At 35.2% G+C, this 18122-nt stretch overlaps 2 protein-coding genes across 2 annotated transcripts; one reads left to right on the top strand and one right to left on the bottom strand.

Annotated features, from left to right (window-relative positions):
* Positions 1-2646: 2646 nt before the first annotated feature.
* Positions 2647-4812, top strand: LOC121264127. The gene has a single exon (XM_041167196.1). It carries the CDS (start codon positions 3149-3151, stop codon positions 4547-4549), a length of 1401 nt encoding a protein of 466 aa, XP_041023130.1. The 5' UTR covers positions 2647-3148; the 3' UTR covers positions 4550-4812.
* Positions 4813-5385: 573 nt separating this feature from the next.
* On the bottom strand, positions 5386-12403 carry LOC121264128 (probable E3 ubiquitin-protein ligase LOG2). Its single transcript, XM_041167197.1, has 3 exons — positions 11482-12403; positions 6206-6707; positions 5386-5715 (listed from the first exon to the last, which is right to left on the bottom strand). Exons 1-3 carry the CDS (start codon positions 12084-12086, stop codon positions 5599-5601), a joined length of 1224 nt encoding a protein of 407 aa, XP_041023131.1. The 5' UTR covers positions 12087-12403; the 3' UTR covers positions 5386-5598.
* Positions 12404-18122: the final 5719 nt, after the last annotated feature.

Genomic DNA, 18122 nt, shown 5'->3' with positions numbered 1-18122 from the left:
ACTAGACTCAAAGAAAAACAACTTCAATCAAGAAATAATTATGGAAAGCTACTTACAAAGGTTCCAAAAATGGCACGCAAAAAGCCTTTGGAATCTACCATAAAGAGCTCCTAAGGGTTTCTTTCCAGGAATGAGAGTAAAAAGTGGTGAAGTGAGGGAAGTGGTGATCTGCACACCTAAAGTAATTCTGAAAATGGAGGTATAATCTTGAGTGACACCTTGATAGATAGTGGTTAGGTCATAAAAATGTGCAAATAATGAGTGTTTTCAACCAAGGAAACTCCCAAGAGAAAAGTGGTGGTGAGGTGGCATTTGGCCTTCACATCATGCACGACTTTGGGGATGTTTGGAGTAGTGGATGGCCTGCCATGGGTAGGTGAAAACTTCCTCAAGAAGTTTTGCCAAGGTGGCCGAAATTCATGGGCCTTATTGGGCTTTAAACAAGTGGACTTCATTGTTTAAAAAATGTTTGGTTAAGGTTTGAGATACTATCAAGTCCAAATCTAATTTTCTTGGCCCAATCAAATTTTTAAGATTTAAAGAATTGGATGATGATATCATAACATGAATTTGAGGAATTAATAGCATGTGAAAGTGATTTAATCAAGTGATTAAACACAATGCTAGAAATCGGATCTAATAGGGTTTTGAAATCAAGTTTGGGGTTTGGAGTAACCGTTTAGGGTTTCAGTTTCTACCAAGTTTTTGGGATTTCAATTGAATTCTATGTATTTAGAGTTTCATTAGGATTGAAACCCTTTTTGGTCTGGCACAATATGGATGATTGGATGGAATAATGTTTTACTTAGGTTCTTCTTTGTGCCAAGTGTCCTATTCTATTCACCAAGTGTGGCTAAGCTATCACCTAGTATCCAAACAAAACTTCTCTAACCTAATTTGTACATTCCACACTATGATTTTGAAAACACTGTACTATGTGCTACTATTCACTCCAGAAAAGCGAAAAAAAAATTTTGCATTGAAAAGTCCAAAACATAAACACTAAACTATATGTGCAATTTGTTTATCGAGACTCAACCCCAAAGTGCCCCAGAATAAACAAAATGCATTTTCGAACAAACTTTTCGTCTGAAAACTAAAAATGAAATTATTATGTCATAAAATTCTAAATAAACAACTGAGTCTAATGACGTACACCACATGACATTCTAACACTTTTTAACTATCTCAAATAAATAAAATGGTACTTCTAGTACCATAGTGAGTGGTAACACTAACAATGCTGACAGACTAAAACCTACACAATTGGTTGATTCATGAAAACTTACTGAGTTTTCACCAGATTTCTAAAACCTATGGAAATTCCACCATTGAATTTCTATCGAGCTGTTACAAGATCAGACTATTCAACATATGCTTTGGACATGCCCAACTGCAAGTGATGTGTGGGTTGAGAGATAAAGTACATTGCAGAAGTGGAGTTGTGAGGATGTATATTTTTTCCATCTATGGGGCAAGTTGCTACAGAGTTTTAACTAGAAAAAGCTAGAAGAAATATTTGTAACTTTTGCAGGTACTTGGTCTAGAAGAAATAAAGTAGTGTCTGAAGAGAAATTTGATAGTCTAAATAAGGTTGTTCAAACTGCCTTATTTAATCTTAAAGTCTTTCAAAAATTTGATGATGATAAAGGAGAGCAATAAAATCAAGTTAGTAGGAGGAGTATGGAAACGAAATGCTTGCCGCCCATTGAAGATGTTACAAAAATTAACTTTGATGCATCAATGAACAAGGAAGAGTAGAAAATGGGAATATGAGTGACAGCAAGAGACTATAGAGGAGAGATCATGTTCTCTTTGTGTGCTGCTAAGAATTTTGCTAGAAGTACTGAACTAGCTGAAACATGTGCTTTGTGGAGGGCTATGAAGATATGTAGTGATATGAATTTATAGAAAGTATCTTTTGAAAGGGATGCCCAAAAAAGTTATCAATGATATCAACAAGTAGGAGGCTACAAGTGCATGTATGAGGCAATAAGAGGAAGAAATCAAATTCATTCTCCATCACAAATCTGATTGTGAAGTCAAGTTCAATTATAGAGAATAAAATAGTGTGACACATGAACTAGCAAAGCCATTTATTGATTAATTTTCATTTCAATGATGAACTAGAATAAGTTTTTTGTTGATTAAAAAAAGAGATTTTTTAAAAAAATTAATTTTTTAATAATAAATCTGAATTTTTTATTTAAAAAAATACACAATAATTATAATTTTAAATAATAGGATGGCTTTACAGCTACCGCTCCCACTTGAGAGCTACCTTTAGTCTTCAGATTATTATTTTTTTTTCGCTTTTTAATATATGTATTTTTTAACATTTTAAAATATTTTTTAAAAAAATAAAAAAAATTATAATATTATTTAAAAATACATCTTTAATAGTTAAGTAAAAAAAATATTAAAATAAAATGAGAGCGAGAGTAACCCTCAGCGGAAAGTGTATTATTTTTCATATATAATATTAATCTGATATGAATGAAATGACAAAAGATTATCCCGTCGTGTTTTTCGAGATCCACGCGCCTTTGAATCAGAAAAATAATTGAGACTCCTCCGTTAAGCATACGACACGTGTACAGCCGATTTTTCTTAAAAGGAACTTAGCTACCAGCCAATCACCTCCACCGACGAAGCTTTCAAGGAATCTACCTTTGCTTCGTAGATGATATTGTAAGGCTATAGACTTTGAGCTTCGCTTTTTCACACTCTCCACTGCACTCCCCCCAGCTTCACTTCGGCTTCCATTCCTAAATTTCCGATCCAACAGTTGGCTGTAGATCTAGGTTTTCTGAAAGTCCCCAGCTCACATCGCGCAGAATGTAATTTTATGTAATATAATGTAGATTTCTCCGTCCAATGCTCCGATTCAGTATGGGTCAGACCTGGTTCGAGCCAATGCGGCCTAGGGTTCCGAGGAGGGTCTGGTTAGGGTTCCAAAAATCAATGGGTGTCCTCGTGGGTGGAAATCACACCTCCTCCAGGTTTTGCACTCGCTAGTTCTTTCTATTAATCTCGTTTTGGCTTATTTCCTCTCAAAGTTTCACCAAAATCCCTTAGATTTAGTTAAATCTTCAACACTTGCTCTCCGATTTCACTCGTGATCTGAAAAACGAAATCCGTGCAATTCATGGATCTGAAGGCCGTGAGATATCAGATCCTACATGGGTCTATAGCCAGGCGCGTGCTTTATCGCACTTTCGTAATCGCCTCGGCTGTTTCGATAATTCCCTTGCTGCACGTCTTATCTGGTTCCGATTCGGGAATATTTGCTTCTATGGCCACCAGCGACTGTGCATTCAATTCAGGCTTTTCAACAACTGCTATGGTTCCGGCCGCGTATTTGTTTCGTTCCAGGTTCCTGAATCCACTCTGGGGCTCATTTCAACCGGTGCAGTGCAAGGAAACTGCGAGTTTGACCGTTAATGTGGTCAGAGAGCTTGTGGATAAGAAGTTCTTGAATTTCAATGGGAAAGCTCTCTTTGTTGGAGAAGGATGGGTCTTCGGCGTGATGGCACTGCGAGATCTGGGGTTCTCCAATGTCTACGGTGTTTCTAAGAAGCACCGGTTTCTGTCTCTTAATCGGAAACATGAGCTTGATTACATGGACAATTCATTTGATTTCGTGCTGTCAAGGTATAATGACCAGGTTTCTACTCCTGCATTGCTCGTTCTCGAAATGGAACGCATTCTTATCCCAGGTGGAATCGGCGCCGTGCTTGTGGGTATTAGCAGCATCGTCCCAAATGGATTGATCAGATCTGCAACCCCAGTTTCATCTTTACTGAAAAGTTCCGATGTTGTGCATGTTGGTTATGTGCACAACTTTACTCTGGTTGTCTTCAAGAAAAGATTCCAAGATGCCAGTTGTTTTGAGCAGTATCGCCTTCCGGCCGACTGCCCGTCTGTCACAAATAACAAGCCTTTCATGGACCAAATTGAGCCCCTTGCGGAGGAAAAATCAATGGGGTTTGAGAACTGGTTTTCTTATCTGCCCAAGCTTATGGATGTTGATACTAAAAAGCGGTTGGTCTATATTGATATTGGGGCAGGGATGCATCTGAACTCCAATGTTATGAACTGGTTTTTGCCCTTTTATCCGGTGGATAGCAAAGCATTCAATGTTTACTTTGTTGACCATAACACTTCAGTTCTGCTATCCTATGTCAAAAAGCCTGGAATAACTTTTGTATATCATCCGGGTTTGGCAGGAAACTGGGCTCCGGCCAACCTTGCTTCCGATGAAGATGTCGATCCGCCTTTGCAAAATGAATCGTTTAATTTCCTTTCTTGGTTTAAAGAAACAGTTCAGCATGCAGATTTTGTGGTCCTGAAGATGAACTCAGGCAATGTGGAAAGGAAATTCCTCTCTGAGTTATTTGAAAGTGGTGCAATATGCTTTGTTGATGAGATGTTCCTTCACTGCTCGGAGGGAGCAGATGGTGGAGGTGCGTTAAAGGGAGACTGCATGGACCTCTTCAAGGGGCTTAGAAGCCGTGGTGTCTTTGTCCATCAATGGTGGGGAGACTAAACTGAAATTCCGTGTCGTTTGAACTGTTGTGTTGAGACTTTAGTTATGATGTGTGTTATGTTGGCCGAGTTTAGGGTGTGTATGAACATCCAAATGCTTTGTGGTTGGGCATTTAAGCTAAATAAGCAACTTATATGGTAATGTCTAAGTTTGTCGTCGTTTAGGATGTTTGAAAGTTCGAGTAACTTGCTTTGTGGTTGGGCACTTAAAACTAAAAATAAGCAACCACATGTTTTCGATTGAAAAGTTGTCGTGTTTGTTCATGCTGTCGCCTTCATTGCTTTTCTATTGGCACTTAAATTAAGGTGTCGAAGAACCTGGAATGATGTGAAGTTTAACGGCTATAAGAAGATAATCTGATGAGCTTTTAAAGACCACACTTCACACGTATGCTGAACAAATAATATTTAATTCATGACCACGAATACGTGAAATTTCATGACCAACACTCCCTATCGCACTTATATTAATATTATTCATAAATCTTAGACATTTTTCTTTGGAAAAAAAAAAAAAATCATATGATGATAGAAGAATAACATTTTATGTAGCTAGATTGAAGTAAGTTGATAATATGATACGTAACATTAATGCATTAAGATATATGATACGAACGAGACAAAAGTATATTGCCATGGATCTCTGATTTCTCCTGAGAAACCAAATGTTTTTAGAAAACTACTTAGTTTTACTAAACAAAACAAAAAAAAAAAAAAATCCTTAGCTTAATCAAGCGTAGTATTTTGAGAGAACCCCCTGGAAACTGACCTTCAGAAACTCATCAATGAAAATGAAAACCCCCTGGAAATAAAAAAAAATAAAATAAAAGACACAAATTCAGCAAACATGTACTATATATATTCCAGAGGAATTACCACTAAACACTCCATCCGCCCACACAAAATGTATTGACACCATGCTACTGCCACAAATTACTTATCAAACATATTGTTTCCAGTAACTCGAAAACCAGAAAATGTGTAAAAGAAGAAAATAAGAAAAGAAACATGGCCATATGGCACTCTAGTGGCGGAATTCATCCTCTTGTTTCATTCTTCAGATCCATTGTTAACCTTTATCTCCAGAAGCCTCTCAACTGGTTGTCTGCATATCGGGCACCGGTTTGTCTGGAACCTTAAAACCTTTGCACATTCACTGCACATACACTGCAACATGGAAAAACACCCAACCATTATTACATCAAGACCAATTTATTATATAAATTATCTACATTCCGGCTTTGTAAATGAGTGACTGCTGGAACAGAAAGAGGATGGATACATCTAGTGTGTCAGCCCATTTACTCATATTTACCTAGTTATTTATGAGAAACTTGGAAACTTAAAGCAAACCAGGGTTACAGTTAATTCCTGCTCAAAAAATATTTTTGTTTTGTTTTTCTGGTAATAGTTTATTTATTTTGTTGTGGTGGTGGATAGGGAGGATGTAGAAAGTTGACTTTCTAAAGCAGGTCCCAGACTTAAAAATGATAACTACCCCTACAACCATGGTATAAGGTGCTTTGGCTGGGAATTGCAACCTGTGTACAAGAAAGTAGAAACTCAACTGGGCGACTGACTCTGAACTATAACTACAGCTATCCGCTTCCAATCAAATCACAGAGCTTCAAATTAAAGACAATAGAGGTTTTATTACCATATGTCGGCAGGGTAGGACGGTTGTGTCCCGTGGTTCTGACAGGCAGATGACACATTCTTTTCCTGGGTCATTCCCATCCAAGTCACTCTCCACAGAATTCCCAATCCCATATATCTCCTGCAGCTCATACCTCATTCCATTGACCCACAAGATCTGCTTTACTACCCTCACCTGGTATTCACCTTTCTCCTTCTCAAGGACTGCCTGAGTTATCTGTGAGTTGGTGGTTGGAGGTATTGTGTTTCCATCTGTACCAGTTCCATCATCGTTAACAGGAGTTGCCTCTGCTTTAACTGCTAAAGGATAGATCTCCATGTCACCCACTTTCAATAACTCTGTCTCTTCAAATATGGAGAAGTCAATCCCAGTTCCAGAGGGCTGCCTGAACTTCTGGCCCAGACCTTGTTGGAAATGTACTGTCACAGACGCAAGTAGGTTTTCCTTCATTGGTGTCAGGTTACAGTCTTCACCTTCTTTTGCAAAGAAAATAACCGTAATGCTGTTGAGCATAGCAAACAAAACCTCAATTGAGACAGAAATAATAATAATAATAATAATAGTAATAATAAGTGAGAATAATATGATATAACAACAACAACATAAGATCAGAAAGGTGGAACCCTAGAACAAACATAGACAACATTTGAAGATCTTGATAAATTTGAAAAAAACAAGAATTAAAAATCCGATCATACAATAAAACAAAATGTTTCACACCAAAGAAGAAAATATATAAACAACAAAAGTGCTGCCTGCTAGCATACGAAACTGCAGATTGGATACAGTTGAAATTTGAAAAGAGCACCACCATCAAATATGCTAATTGGTAATATCACATTGAAAAATAAGAATAACAATGATGCATATGATAGCTTAGTACTGTACTTCTAGACTAAGTGCCTGGTTGATTTAAGTTTGGAAGCTTAAAAAGTGCTTTAAAGAGTCTAAAAGCTCTATTAAAGAATAATGGTAATATTTGGTAAATTTATAAAAAGTGCTTTATGCACCTAAAAAAAAAACAGCTGAAAATCCACTTTTTTAAAAAGCACCAAATGGAAGATTTTGTTCAAAGCGCCTGCAGACAACGAAACACTTTTTAAAACCACTGCAAGTAACTTAAAAGCGCTTTAGGCACATGTATGTATACCAAACAACAACAAAAATTTCAATAGTAGAGCTTTTTAGTAAAGCTCTACAATTAAAAGCTCTATTTTCTACCGCAATCCTAAACAGACAATAAATAAGGAAATGATTTTAATCTCAATATTAAGACTGTCAAATCTAATTTAAATAACATTCATCTTTTTAGTTTTGATAAGCAGCAACATAAACCACAAAAATGATAGAAGATAATGGAACCATGCATACACTGTGACTATATCTTGAGTCTTGTTTTCTACTTGCCAAATACAGCCAAGGATCTTCACATGAGCATTTTGTATTGCCTTAGAGATTTTTAGGTCCAAATAAGCCATGTCAATCACTTATAACTAATTAAAAAGAGTATCATTGAATAATACAGAAACAAACTCCTCGTTGTCATATTATCCAAACCTTCATCGTATCTCTGTTGTCGACATGTTTTGCAATTGAGTTTATGGAAAAAAAAAAGTATAATCAATGATGGGCTTGATTTCAAAATTTCTCCATGGGCCAAGGGACACAGTTTAACTTTTTTCCAAACTGCAAAGAGTGCCAAAAAATCTCAATCAGCTCGCTTCTTATTTAAGCTTTATTGTAGTCTCTTTCAATTTTCCTCACCACATGGAATCTAATCACTCCAGTAGGGGTGAATTCGGGTGGGTGACTATTTTGGCATTTTTTTTAGTAATGCTATTCATCAACCTTTTAACCTGCCAATCATTTAATACCCATCAAGAGATGAAGGTTTTTTTTTTTTTTTTTTTTTTTTTATAATTAATAAGAATTTTATTACCAAGAATAGGCAAAGCCCAAGTACACAAGATGTACACAAAGGAAATACCTACTACACTCTAGAAAGCAGAAAATAGACAAGAGATGATGGTTAAAATGATGATGAGTAGTATTTTTCTTTTTTCTTTTTCCTTTTTGTTTCAATTGGTGTTGTGAAGTAAGGTATGATGAAGAGATGGGAACTCATGATTGCAGATAGAAAACAATCGCATGGTGCATGGATACCAATTTGAATTAGGACAACAAAGAATTAAGCGGAATGCTTAAACAGATAAGAGAATAGAAGATAAAGCAGAGAAAAAGCTAAGCAGAAGCAAGGAGAAGGAAAATAAGAAGCAAAAAAGAAGAGGGTAGAAGCCAAAGGAGAAAAAGAAAGAAGCACAAGAAAAGGGGCAGTGAAGAAAGAAGCTCGAGAAGGGGATGATAGCGGAAGGATCATTTTTCTTAAAATTTTTTCCATTAAAACTATTCTATCTCCATTGGAGTGTCAAAAACTCTTAAATACACTAATGGAGGTTTTGATACAATTAGGACTTTATTTTAAATAACTTAAATGAAAGTCCGAATAAAACTCCTAATCCTAACTTAACTTTGACTTAACCACCGAATTGGACTCTTAACTGTTCAAACCAATAGCACTTCAAATAAAAGATAAAAAGCAATTATGAATAACCTAAACAAACTAAAACTCAGTTTTTTTCTTGTATCCATATATTCCGCATCACCACCCTATCAACACAAGTAATTAGAGCATTAGCATTGGTCTATGCATATGCATATGCAAAATCACCTCTTTTGCATAACCACTTTGCCATTCAAGCAAAATTTCCACATTGGCTTATGCATATTTGAGACAAAATAATAATAAAATATTATTATTTTATTATTATTAATTTTTTGCTAAAATCAATTTTGATATATATATATTTTGCAATTAGCATCCAATACATTCATTTGACATTAATAATACAAATGCAATAATAAAAAAATATAATTTTTTTTATATATTTATTAAAAATATAATAAAATAAAAATATATATATATTATAATAATAAAATGAATGTGCAGATGAAGATTTGTTGTGTTGGTGAATGAGGGAGAAAGGAAATGATTGAGAGAGAGAGAGTGGAAGTAGAGAGATAATGATTAAAATATGTTTTGTGAAATGAATAGTAGTTATCCAAATTTAGATAAGCACTGTTCATAACTAGGTAAATATTTGGATATGCATAAGCCAATGTAGAAGATTTTAGAGTCATATTATGCAAATATGACTTTACATATACATATGCATAGACCAATGCGAATGCTCTAAGGATCCATCCTACACAGAAAGGTATTCACCCTGTGCAACACAGAGAAGGGGCAACTCCCACTCCAAGGTGGGGATCCCCCTTATAGTGGTTTCCCTCAACGATTTCGAGGGCACTAGGAGGGGAATAAGCAGTAATTCTCCAAACGCATTTGAACGGACATGGTGATATGGATCTTGAACCTTTTTTTTTATGACAGGGGAAACATCCCACGGCAGAGCCCTTAGGACTCACCCATAGAACCTAAACCCGTAGGAGACTAGCATAGCAACCCACCGCCATGGCCTCCCACTTATCATGCAGACAAGTTCGCCCTCACCACTTGGGCTACCTACGGGTGGATTGGATCTTGAATTTAAGATGAGTTAAAACTCAGGCATCGAATCTATGAAAATAATAACAGTAAGGTATGACTAACATAAGATTGAAACATTCATCCATGTAAAATTAGTTTCTATACACATCTTCATAGTGCAGAATAGCAGAATAGTAGAGGCCTCCACAGGATGCTTGCAAGATTCCAGTGGTGCAATTCTCCAATTGGTCTTGGTGAAACTTCAAAATTGGAATCTGTTTAAGTAATTTTTAAGGAAATGGAAATTTTCATTCTAGATCCAAGAATATCTATATCTATATGTATATATATACATATACATATATTGATGGCCATTCAGGGATTGAACTAAAATAACAAACAATGGTCTTCTACACGAGGTGAAACATGGACCATTTACATTGGAACTAACGTGTTTCTGATTCAGACATCTGTAACCTTTTCCTCCTTTTTAAAGCAACATTCAGCCCATCCACTCTTCTCTCAATGCTACTTGCAGAATTGCTCTCCTCTTCACACAAAAACCTATCGTCCTCTTGTGCAATGAGATTCCCTTTTTTTTTTAAGTAAAAAAAAAAATATTAAAACTTAGAAAGAGAGTAGCCTAAGTACAAAGGATTTATACAAGAGAAGACACCTAGTTAGGAATTAGAGATTGATACAAGGAAATCATAAAAACTAACTCCATTAAAAATCTATAGCTGGAGCCCAAAGAAATAAGGTTTTGAAAACCAGATTCGTAATTCAGATATCTTCAAAAAAGCATATAATGAGTTTAAAGCTAAAGCAAACTGGATAAAAGCTCTCTTATCAATAGCATACCTCTGAAAAATAACTTCAGCTGGTACAAAACAGCATTAATAAAAAAAATAAAAAATTGAACCTTAAATCTTAGAAAATATATTACAACGGAAAAGAAAAAGTGACAATGTTTTGAGGACTGGTCTAAACTAAGCAAAACCTAGGCAACATAGAGCGTAGAGCTTCCTTTTCACTTGTATATTTCACTGTGCCTAATTTAATTGAGATTAAATCCAATTTCAGTGCAAATCTGCAGAAAAGGGGAAAAGGCACTATAGATACCATTTGATCCTCAAAACAGACGGAGCCCATGAATCTCTTATAAGAACTTATAGTGTATGGCAGCAAATGAAGACTGAGCAAGAGTGTTCTAAAAATCTCTAGACTTGCCTAGTAGTGGTAAATCACAAAGTTCTTAAAAACACTCAGAAACCCACAAATCTCTGCACAGAAAGCAATAACAATGGCCCATACCATCTCTCCCCATCAACAGAACACTTAATTGAAGTCAGTGAAGCATGAAATGAAGATCTTCACAACATCAAACAAGACACAAATTGAAAGCAACCTATATATTTTATAGTTAAGAATCAGACAACAGAATATAATATAGATATCTCATGCATAGCTAGTCAATATAAACTATCATCGTCATTACGGTAATATATTAAAAGTAGCAGCGATCCTAAAGCAACCCTTTAAACAAAGAAAAAATTAAGGTGAAAAATATTTCAAAATATTATACAGACGAATCCCAACCTCTAGCTTTCCATAAATCTCAGACACTATATACGCAAGCAGCAATATTTCAATTTCTCCTTAAAAAAAAAAAAAAAAAAAAAAAAAAAAAAAAAAAAAAAAAAAAAAAAAAAAAAAAGAACTCATATACCTGCCGGCAACCGTGGCATCGAACGTGAAGGATACGAGGAACTGCCCAGGGTTTTCCTCGTCCGGTTCGATCCTCAAAGTCTCTTTCTTGAGATTAACATCGTTCCGTATAGTAACTGCCTTCTGGTGCTCGATATAGGGGGTAGGAGGCATGACGGGCCCACAGGGGTACCTCCCGCCGACCCAATTGGCATGCGCCTGGGCAGGGTCCACGGGGGGATGGGGATGAGAATGAGGACCACCGGTACCGCGGTGGTGGTGGTCGTAGGGGGCCGGTAGCATAGCCGGCGGTGGAGGGGCATAGTAGCCAGGGTACTGGTAGTACGGGTGGGGAGGATTTGAAGGGTTCGGGTACTGGGAGGGGTATGGCGTAGCGGCGGCGAACACATACCGGTTGGCGGAGATCTCCGGCTGCGGCGGGGCCTGAGGAGGAGGGGGCGGGTGTGTCCGCCTACTCCCGGGTCTGCGACGGCCTTTCAGGCAGCAACTACAGATGTTTCCCATGGAATTTCCCTTCCCGAATTCCGAGGAACCAAACTGAGAGAAATTCCAAAATATAATCACTCTGCTTTCACTTATAGGAAACGAAGTGGATCCGCATGTCATACGAGATGCATGAATTGGTTGAGAAAGTAAATTGCACACTCAGCTCTATTCTTTTGCGTTCTTCCTGCGACCGTTGCGGGCAAAAAACTTTGGGGTGCGTGTCCAAAGGAAAGGAAATGAATTCAGCGATTCTGAGCCGAAGACGGGGAAGAGCTTAAAGAGAAAAATGAGATGCGAAGGCAGAAAAAGCCATAGAATGCGGAAGAGAGGATCACAGAAAGAGAGAAAGGAGAGGCGGAGAGGAAGAGGTAGGGGAGGGTGGGCCGCGGAACAGAAATCTTTTTGATGGTTGGTATAATGGGATTGCGTAGAGCTCCACCCAAAGCACCATTCATGAGTATGTATTGATTATTTTGCCAAAAAAGTGCTATCTCCATTTTCTTTTTTCTTTATTTTTTTTAAATTATTATTATTTTCCCTTTTCTCTTTGCTTTATTTATTTATTTATTTTTAATTTAAGTTTCCAATCTTTGCTTAAAAATATTCTTTTATACGTTAATAGTTTATAACTTTATTTATTTATTTTTTTTAGTATATTTATTAGGAAAATAATCACTTTTTTAGGGTGATGAATCCTAAAAAGGATAATAGGTTAAAAAAATGATTAATTAATTTCTTTTAGTGCAACATATCTTACAAAAATCCTCGTGATATCAATCTTGATATAGGTCGGCCATACACAAACAAGCATATATACGTACATCATAGATTCATACATCTATGCTTGAAGGGACTTGAATTAATGTCGGATTTACTCCTGAACTCCCTCGTTCACTGGAGGAGGAGTAGCAGGAGCTTCTCCTCTCCTTTCTTCTTCCCTCATTTCTCTTCCTTTCTCTCTCTTTCTCTCCTCTCCCTTCATCCCTCATTCCCTCATTTTCTCCCTCTCATTCCTTTATTTCATTTCTCTTCTTAATTTATTTTATTTCCTTGAAGGCTTAAAAGATAGATATACAGTTCTTCAACACCTCTTATGAGGCATGAGCAGCACAAAATGCTTCCTAGAGAAATCGTTGGGAAGATAATGGCAGATCACCTGATAAGATCCTTTAGATCAGACTTTTATGGTGATTTCGATGTCTACCAGAGTATATCTAAACTGTAATTCGTCATTTTCATATTCATCTTTTTGTTTTCATTGTTGTTTCCTTTTGTTTAGTTAAAAAATAAAGATAAAAAGAGATAATCTCATAGACATTTTGTATGTAGAGGTTAAGTCCTCTCCTCCTATGGAAGGTGAGGTATGAATCTCTGTTTTAAGCAGAATGCTGTTTCTTAGACGATTTGTCTGTAGAGAGATATAGCAGTAGTTAAGACTATACCAGTTACAAAGGAATTTGTATATTGGTAGAGTTTCAAATGCAGTAGTTGACTTGTGATCTGGGAATTTCCATATATGTATCCGGTCATGGATGTAACTTTTCTCTGATTAATGAATAAAGTCAATTTTCTATTTAAAAAAAAGAATAAATGTGGGATTTGATTATCCTAATTCCATAAAATACACAAATTTTCATGAGGAAAATAAAAGGTAATCACAATTCCATTTTGTAATGTCTATCTCGAATATCTAATTTTGACTACAGCAGTTTGGATTGAGAGTTTCTCACTATTATTGACTACAATTCATAAATTTCAACTCATAAATCTCACTATTATTTACAAACTATCTCATCTCATCTTTGAATCCTAACGGGAAATAAGTCCTCAAGTGTTTATCAAAAAAAAGTTAATTAAGATATAGTGTTAAGATAGACGAAGACAAACTACGCGAAGAAAATACTAGTAGAAACATGACGATTGGATTATAAACTCGAACTTATATCTTAGAAAAATTAATTGTACTAACGATTCAAAGAAGATTCTAATCTTTCCTTTTGTCGTATGAATCAATGAGACAAAATGACTCTTAACAAATATATTCCAATAAGAAATCTTAAATAGTACTTAAAGTGAAAGTAACTCCTAGCTAGCTACCATTTATTTTTCCAACTTACCATAATTAATATTTTCATGACATAACATATATTTTTTGGGGTCGAGGGCGTGACATTACATTAAAAAAAAAAAAAGGGTGGGGATATTGTGGCTCCCATCCACATACAATTGGAGATCAGGCTGCAACTATATATTGTGATCATGCATGGCCCCCGCATTACAATAAACCAAGGGTTGAATATTTTGCCATTGCACAAGTTGGATGCAAAATAATTGAGGAGTTTTGAATCTTTAATTTGTGTCTTTCTTTTTTCTTGAAAACCATCGATGTCTTTAATTGGGTGATCTTAAGCTGATATATATAATGAAGTGGGTGGCTAGGTTTTGTTGGGTGGGTGAGAGTGTGAGATGATAACATGCACCGTATAGAATACACTTAACATGTACATGATCGGCTGTCCCTACAGCCATCAACATGCACTGTAACCACGAATAGATGAACGTACATGCAGCAGCCAGCTTGGAAAGAAAGCTATGCCTTCCATATCAGTGATAAGTTGAGGGTATCAATAAGTAGATTTGCAAGTAAACTTATTTTATAAGTAACGATTTTTGGGAAATATATATACAAATAAAGTTGATGAGAATTTTGAAGATCTCAAGCCTCATCAGTACTCCCATCTTTCCTCATGGAATAAGCCATATATATATATATATATATGGCTTGCTCCATGCATGCAAGAAGGATGATTACAAGCCACGGTACTATTTTTCATGAAGGCTAGTTAAATGGAGATATCTAAGAAATTAGATTTGGATTGGAAAAAATCAAGGGATGCAAGCTGCTTATCCGCAGGTGGGATCAAAGAGGTTGATGATGAATCCATGGCCTTTGTATTAGGGGTGCCCCCGCCCCCTTCCCCGCACCCCGGCCCGCATGGGGTGGGGGGCGGGGTTTTCACCCCCCGTCTCCCGCCCCCGGGATGTGGGGGCGGGGTGCGGGGCGGATTCCCAATTTGCCCCGCCTATTTTCACTTAAAAAAAATACTACATTTATTTGATTTAAAAATTATTTCTATGTGTAAAAGTAATTAAACTAAGCTATACTAGAATTGTAATTGAAGTAAGTTGAGCTCCTAATTTGAGCTGATTTGACTTGTCGATTCAAGTTGTTTATTTATTTATTTATTTTTAATAAAAATTAATAATTAAAAATGAGAGAAATTGCAAAAAAATTCTAAATTTAATAGAATTTTTATGACTAACATGAAATAGACCATATGTTGAATTAGAAAATTGCAAAAATTTAAAAATGACTATTATGTAACTAGTTTATATTATCTGTAATAACCATATATTATATGTCTATATAAATTACTAATATGATACACATAATATGATAATATATATCAAAATTTTATATATGGTTTCTACATACTAATATGTAAAATTATTTAGTCCTTCCGACTAACTATTGTATAAATTATAAACTAGTTACTATAATTTAATGATTAAAGTAAATAACGTATAACTATGAAGTATATTTAATATGTAGGCATAAGTGACTAGGCATAAGTAATTAGGTTACATACTATATATTTGATTATAAAAGTTGCCCTGCTTATATTATTAACTAATGTATTTACATTCATCGATGCATGAAAGAATTTTAATTTAGTCGAGCTAATGAGTTGAGTCAAACATGAACAAGCAGGCCTTAATGACTTTTAACTGAGTTGAATTGAGTTTAATCGGGTATTTGCTATTTAACAATCGAGCGAAAATTTACTTTCATGGGAGGGCTTTTTCTCTTACGAGTCGAGTTTGATTTGAGTTTAAACGAGTGAATGTTGAGCGGGTTATGGAGTACTAATTCATTTATAGTCTTAATATGCTATATAGAGTAGGACTGTTCATCCGGGTTCTGGTCCGAGAACTCTGGTTTACCCGAACAGGGTTAGCCCAGGTCAGACCCGGGCTAGAACCCGGATGAATCCGGATTTTGATTCCGAGTTTCGGATTGAACCCAGTTTTTATTTATTTATTTTAACCCGGTTGCACTTTTCGTAAATATGTCCTCTTTCATTGCACTAAAGTCAGGTTTGGTTAATATGACTATTGTAGATGGGGTTGCACCAAGGGCTAAAATGAATCAACAACGTAGTTCTCGGCGCTAGAGCAGCAAAAGATGCGGCTGAGGCAGTAAGATTCTCATGTTATATGAATGGCTCCTAGTAAATGAGTCATGAATTTAATTATTAAAAAAATATGTAAATGAGTATTGAATTTATTGTTCTTCTAAATCTGAAATGCTAGGAAGCTGAGGAGGAAAGGTTAAGGAAAGAATATGAAGCTGAGGGAAGAAATTTGACCCCTCAAGAAACGCCTGAAACTTCTGACTCAAATGTTATTACTCCTGGAACTCAATTGATGGCAGTGCTCTCAGTAGATTGAACTCAAAGAAAGGAACAAAAAATAAAAAAATCAAAACATTGAAAAAAAAAAATCCAAATTTAAAATTCGGTATCTGGACAGAATGTGCCGGATTTTACAATCCGGATTCCGGTCCGAAATCTAACTTCTAGAATTTTGGACTGGATAAAGAAAAAAATGGGACGGAATGAACAATCTTAATTATTAGAGACTAACGGATAAAACAATATTTACGGTAGAAAAATCAAAGATCTAGAGGATGTGAGTAGCAAGACAATGGACAACGTGACCCCTTGGACAATAGATAGAAAATTTGAAGCTAGGGAATGTCATAGGTGAGGAAATTAACTTCGCTAGATAACAAATAGAAGAGCTCAAAAGGAAGAAGAGATAAAGTTTGCAATTATTAATAAAGTTGGCTTTTCGCATTTCGCAGCTTTTTATTGTTGGCTATAAACTTATCTAACCTTTATATTAATGTCGTGCCGCTTTTGAGCCTAATCCAAGAAGATTCCCCAATTAACTCTTCACTATCGAGTATTTAATTTAAATATTTAATTTTTTTATTTAATTATTATAATTTTTTCAAATTTTTAAATAAAACATAAAAAATAATACTATTTTTTTAAAAATTAAAAAAAATTATATTCAAACAATATTTTAAATTTATAATATTTTTATTTAATTTTTCCTCTCTTATTTCTTAAAATCTTAAAAAAATATCTTAAATTAAATAATTTTATTATTATTTATGCATGAGATATATATTGAGATATTTTAAGTATCTTCCTTAATTTTCAGTTTTTGCATGTTACATCATGTGATGAATATGTTAATAATATCCTTCAACAAATATCATTTAAAGTTGTCGTGTAGTATTGATATTGCTATAATATATGGGAATATAGATTATCTTTGATTCCCATGAAAACGACACCAACAAATTGCCGAACAAAAGAGAGAACTTTAGATTACAATACTTGCAGACAAAATTATTAGGAGTCGAAAGCTGATCTCCTCCTACATTAATCCTCGATATTCTTATAAAATGAACAAATTAATCAACTTTTATTCTTTAATCCAATAATGGGATTTTACCTGAAAATACCCTGCTGAAAGGTCATATGTTTAAACAGGCCCACCTAGCACTCCTGGGTCGTTCTTGGTCCTATTATATATATATGGACCTTTAAATCTCTAAACTTGGCCCTGTTTTGCTTGCCTCTTGTATGTGTCGGGAAATGCTATTTATCATTTTTACATCACACATTAATATATGATTTGTTATTTTTATTTTTCTATTTAAATATACATATTTATATATCAATATGTATATATTTATATAGAATGATAAAAATGACAAATCGTATATTGAGGTGTTGTGTAGGGGATAATTTGCAGAGTTTTTTCTTTTTAATAACCACTTTATAATTAGAGTTGTTACTTTCTGTTGCATGTGGTGTTGCATGTGGTGCAATTATATATACGTACGAACAATTAAAAAAAGAAAGAAACGGATGAAATACTAATTGAGACCAATCCAATGAATTCAATTCCAATCAATTTCAACTTGAATTTGACTGATCTAACAAAGAGATCCAGCTACTGGGTTTTCTAGGAAAATGACTTGGAAATGAACAGAAAAGGGTAGGGACTTTTTCTGTT

This window comes from Juglans microcarpa x Juglans regia, chromosome 5D, assembly GCF_004785595.1.
Source record: "Juglans microcarpa x Juglans regia isolate MS1-56 chromosome 5D, Jm3101_v1.0, whole genome shotgun sequence".
NCBI classification, from domain to species: domain Eukaryota; kingdom Viridiplantae; phylum Streptophyta; class Magnoliopsida; order Fagales; family Juglandaceae; genus Juglans; species Juglans microcarpa x Juglans regia.
The sequence above is the reverse complement of the archived record's forward strand: the minus strand, read 5'-3'. Positions and strand labels throughout refer to the sequence as shown.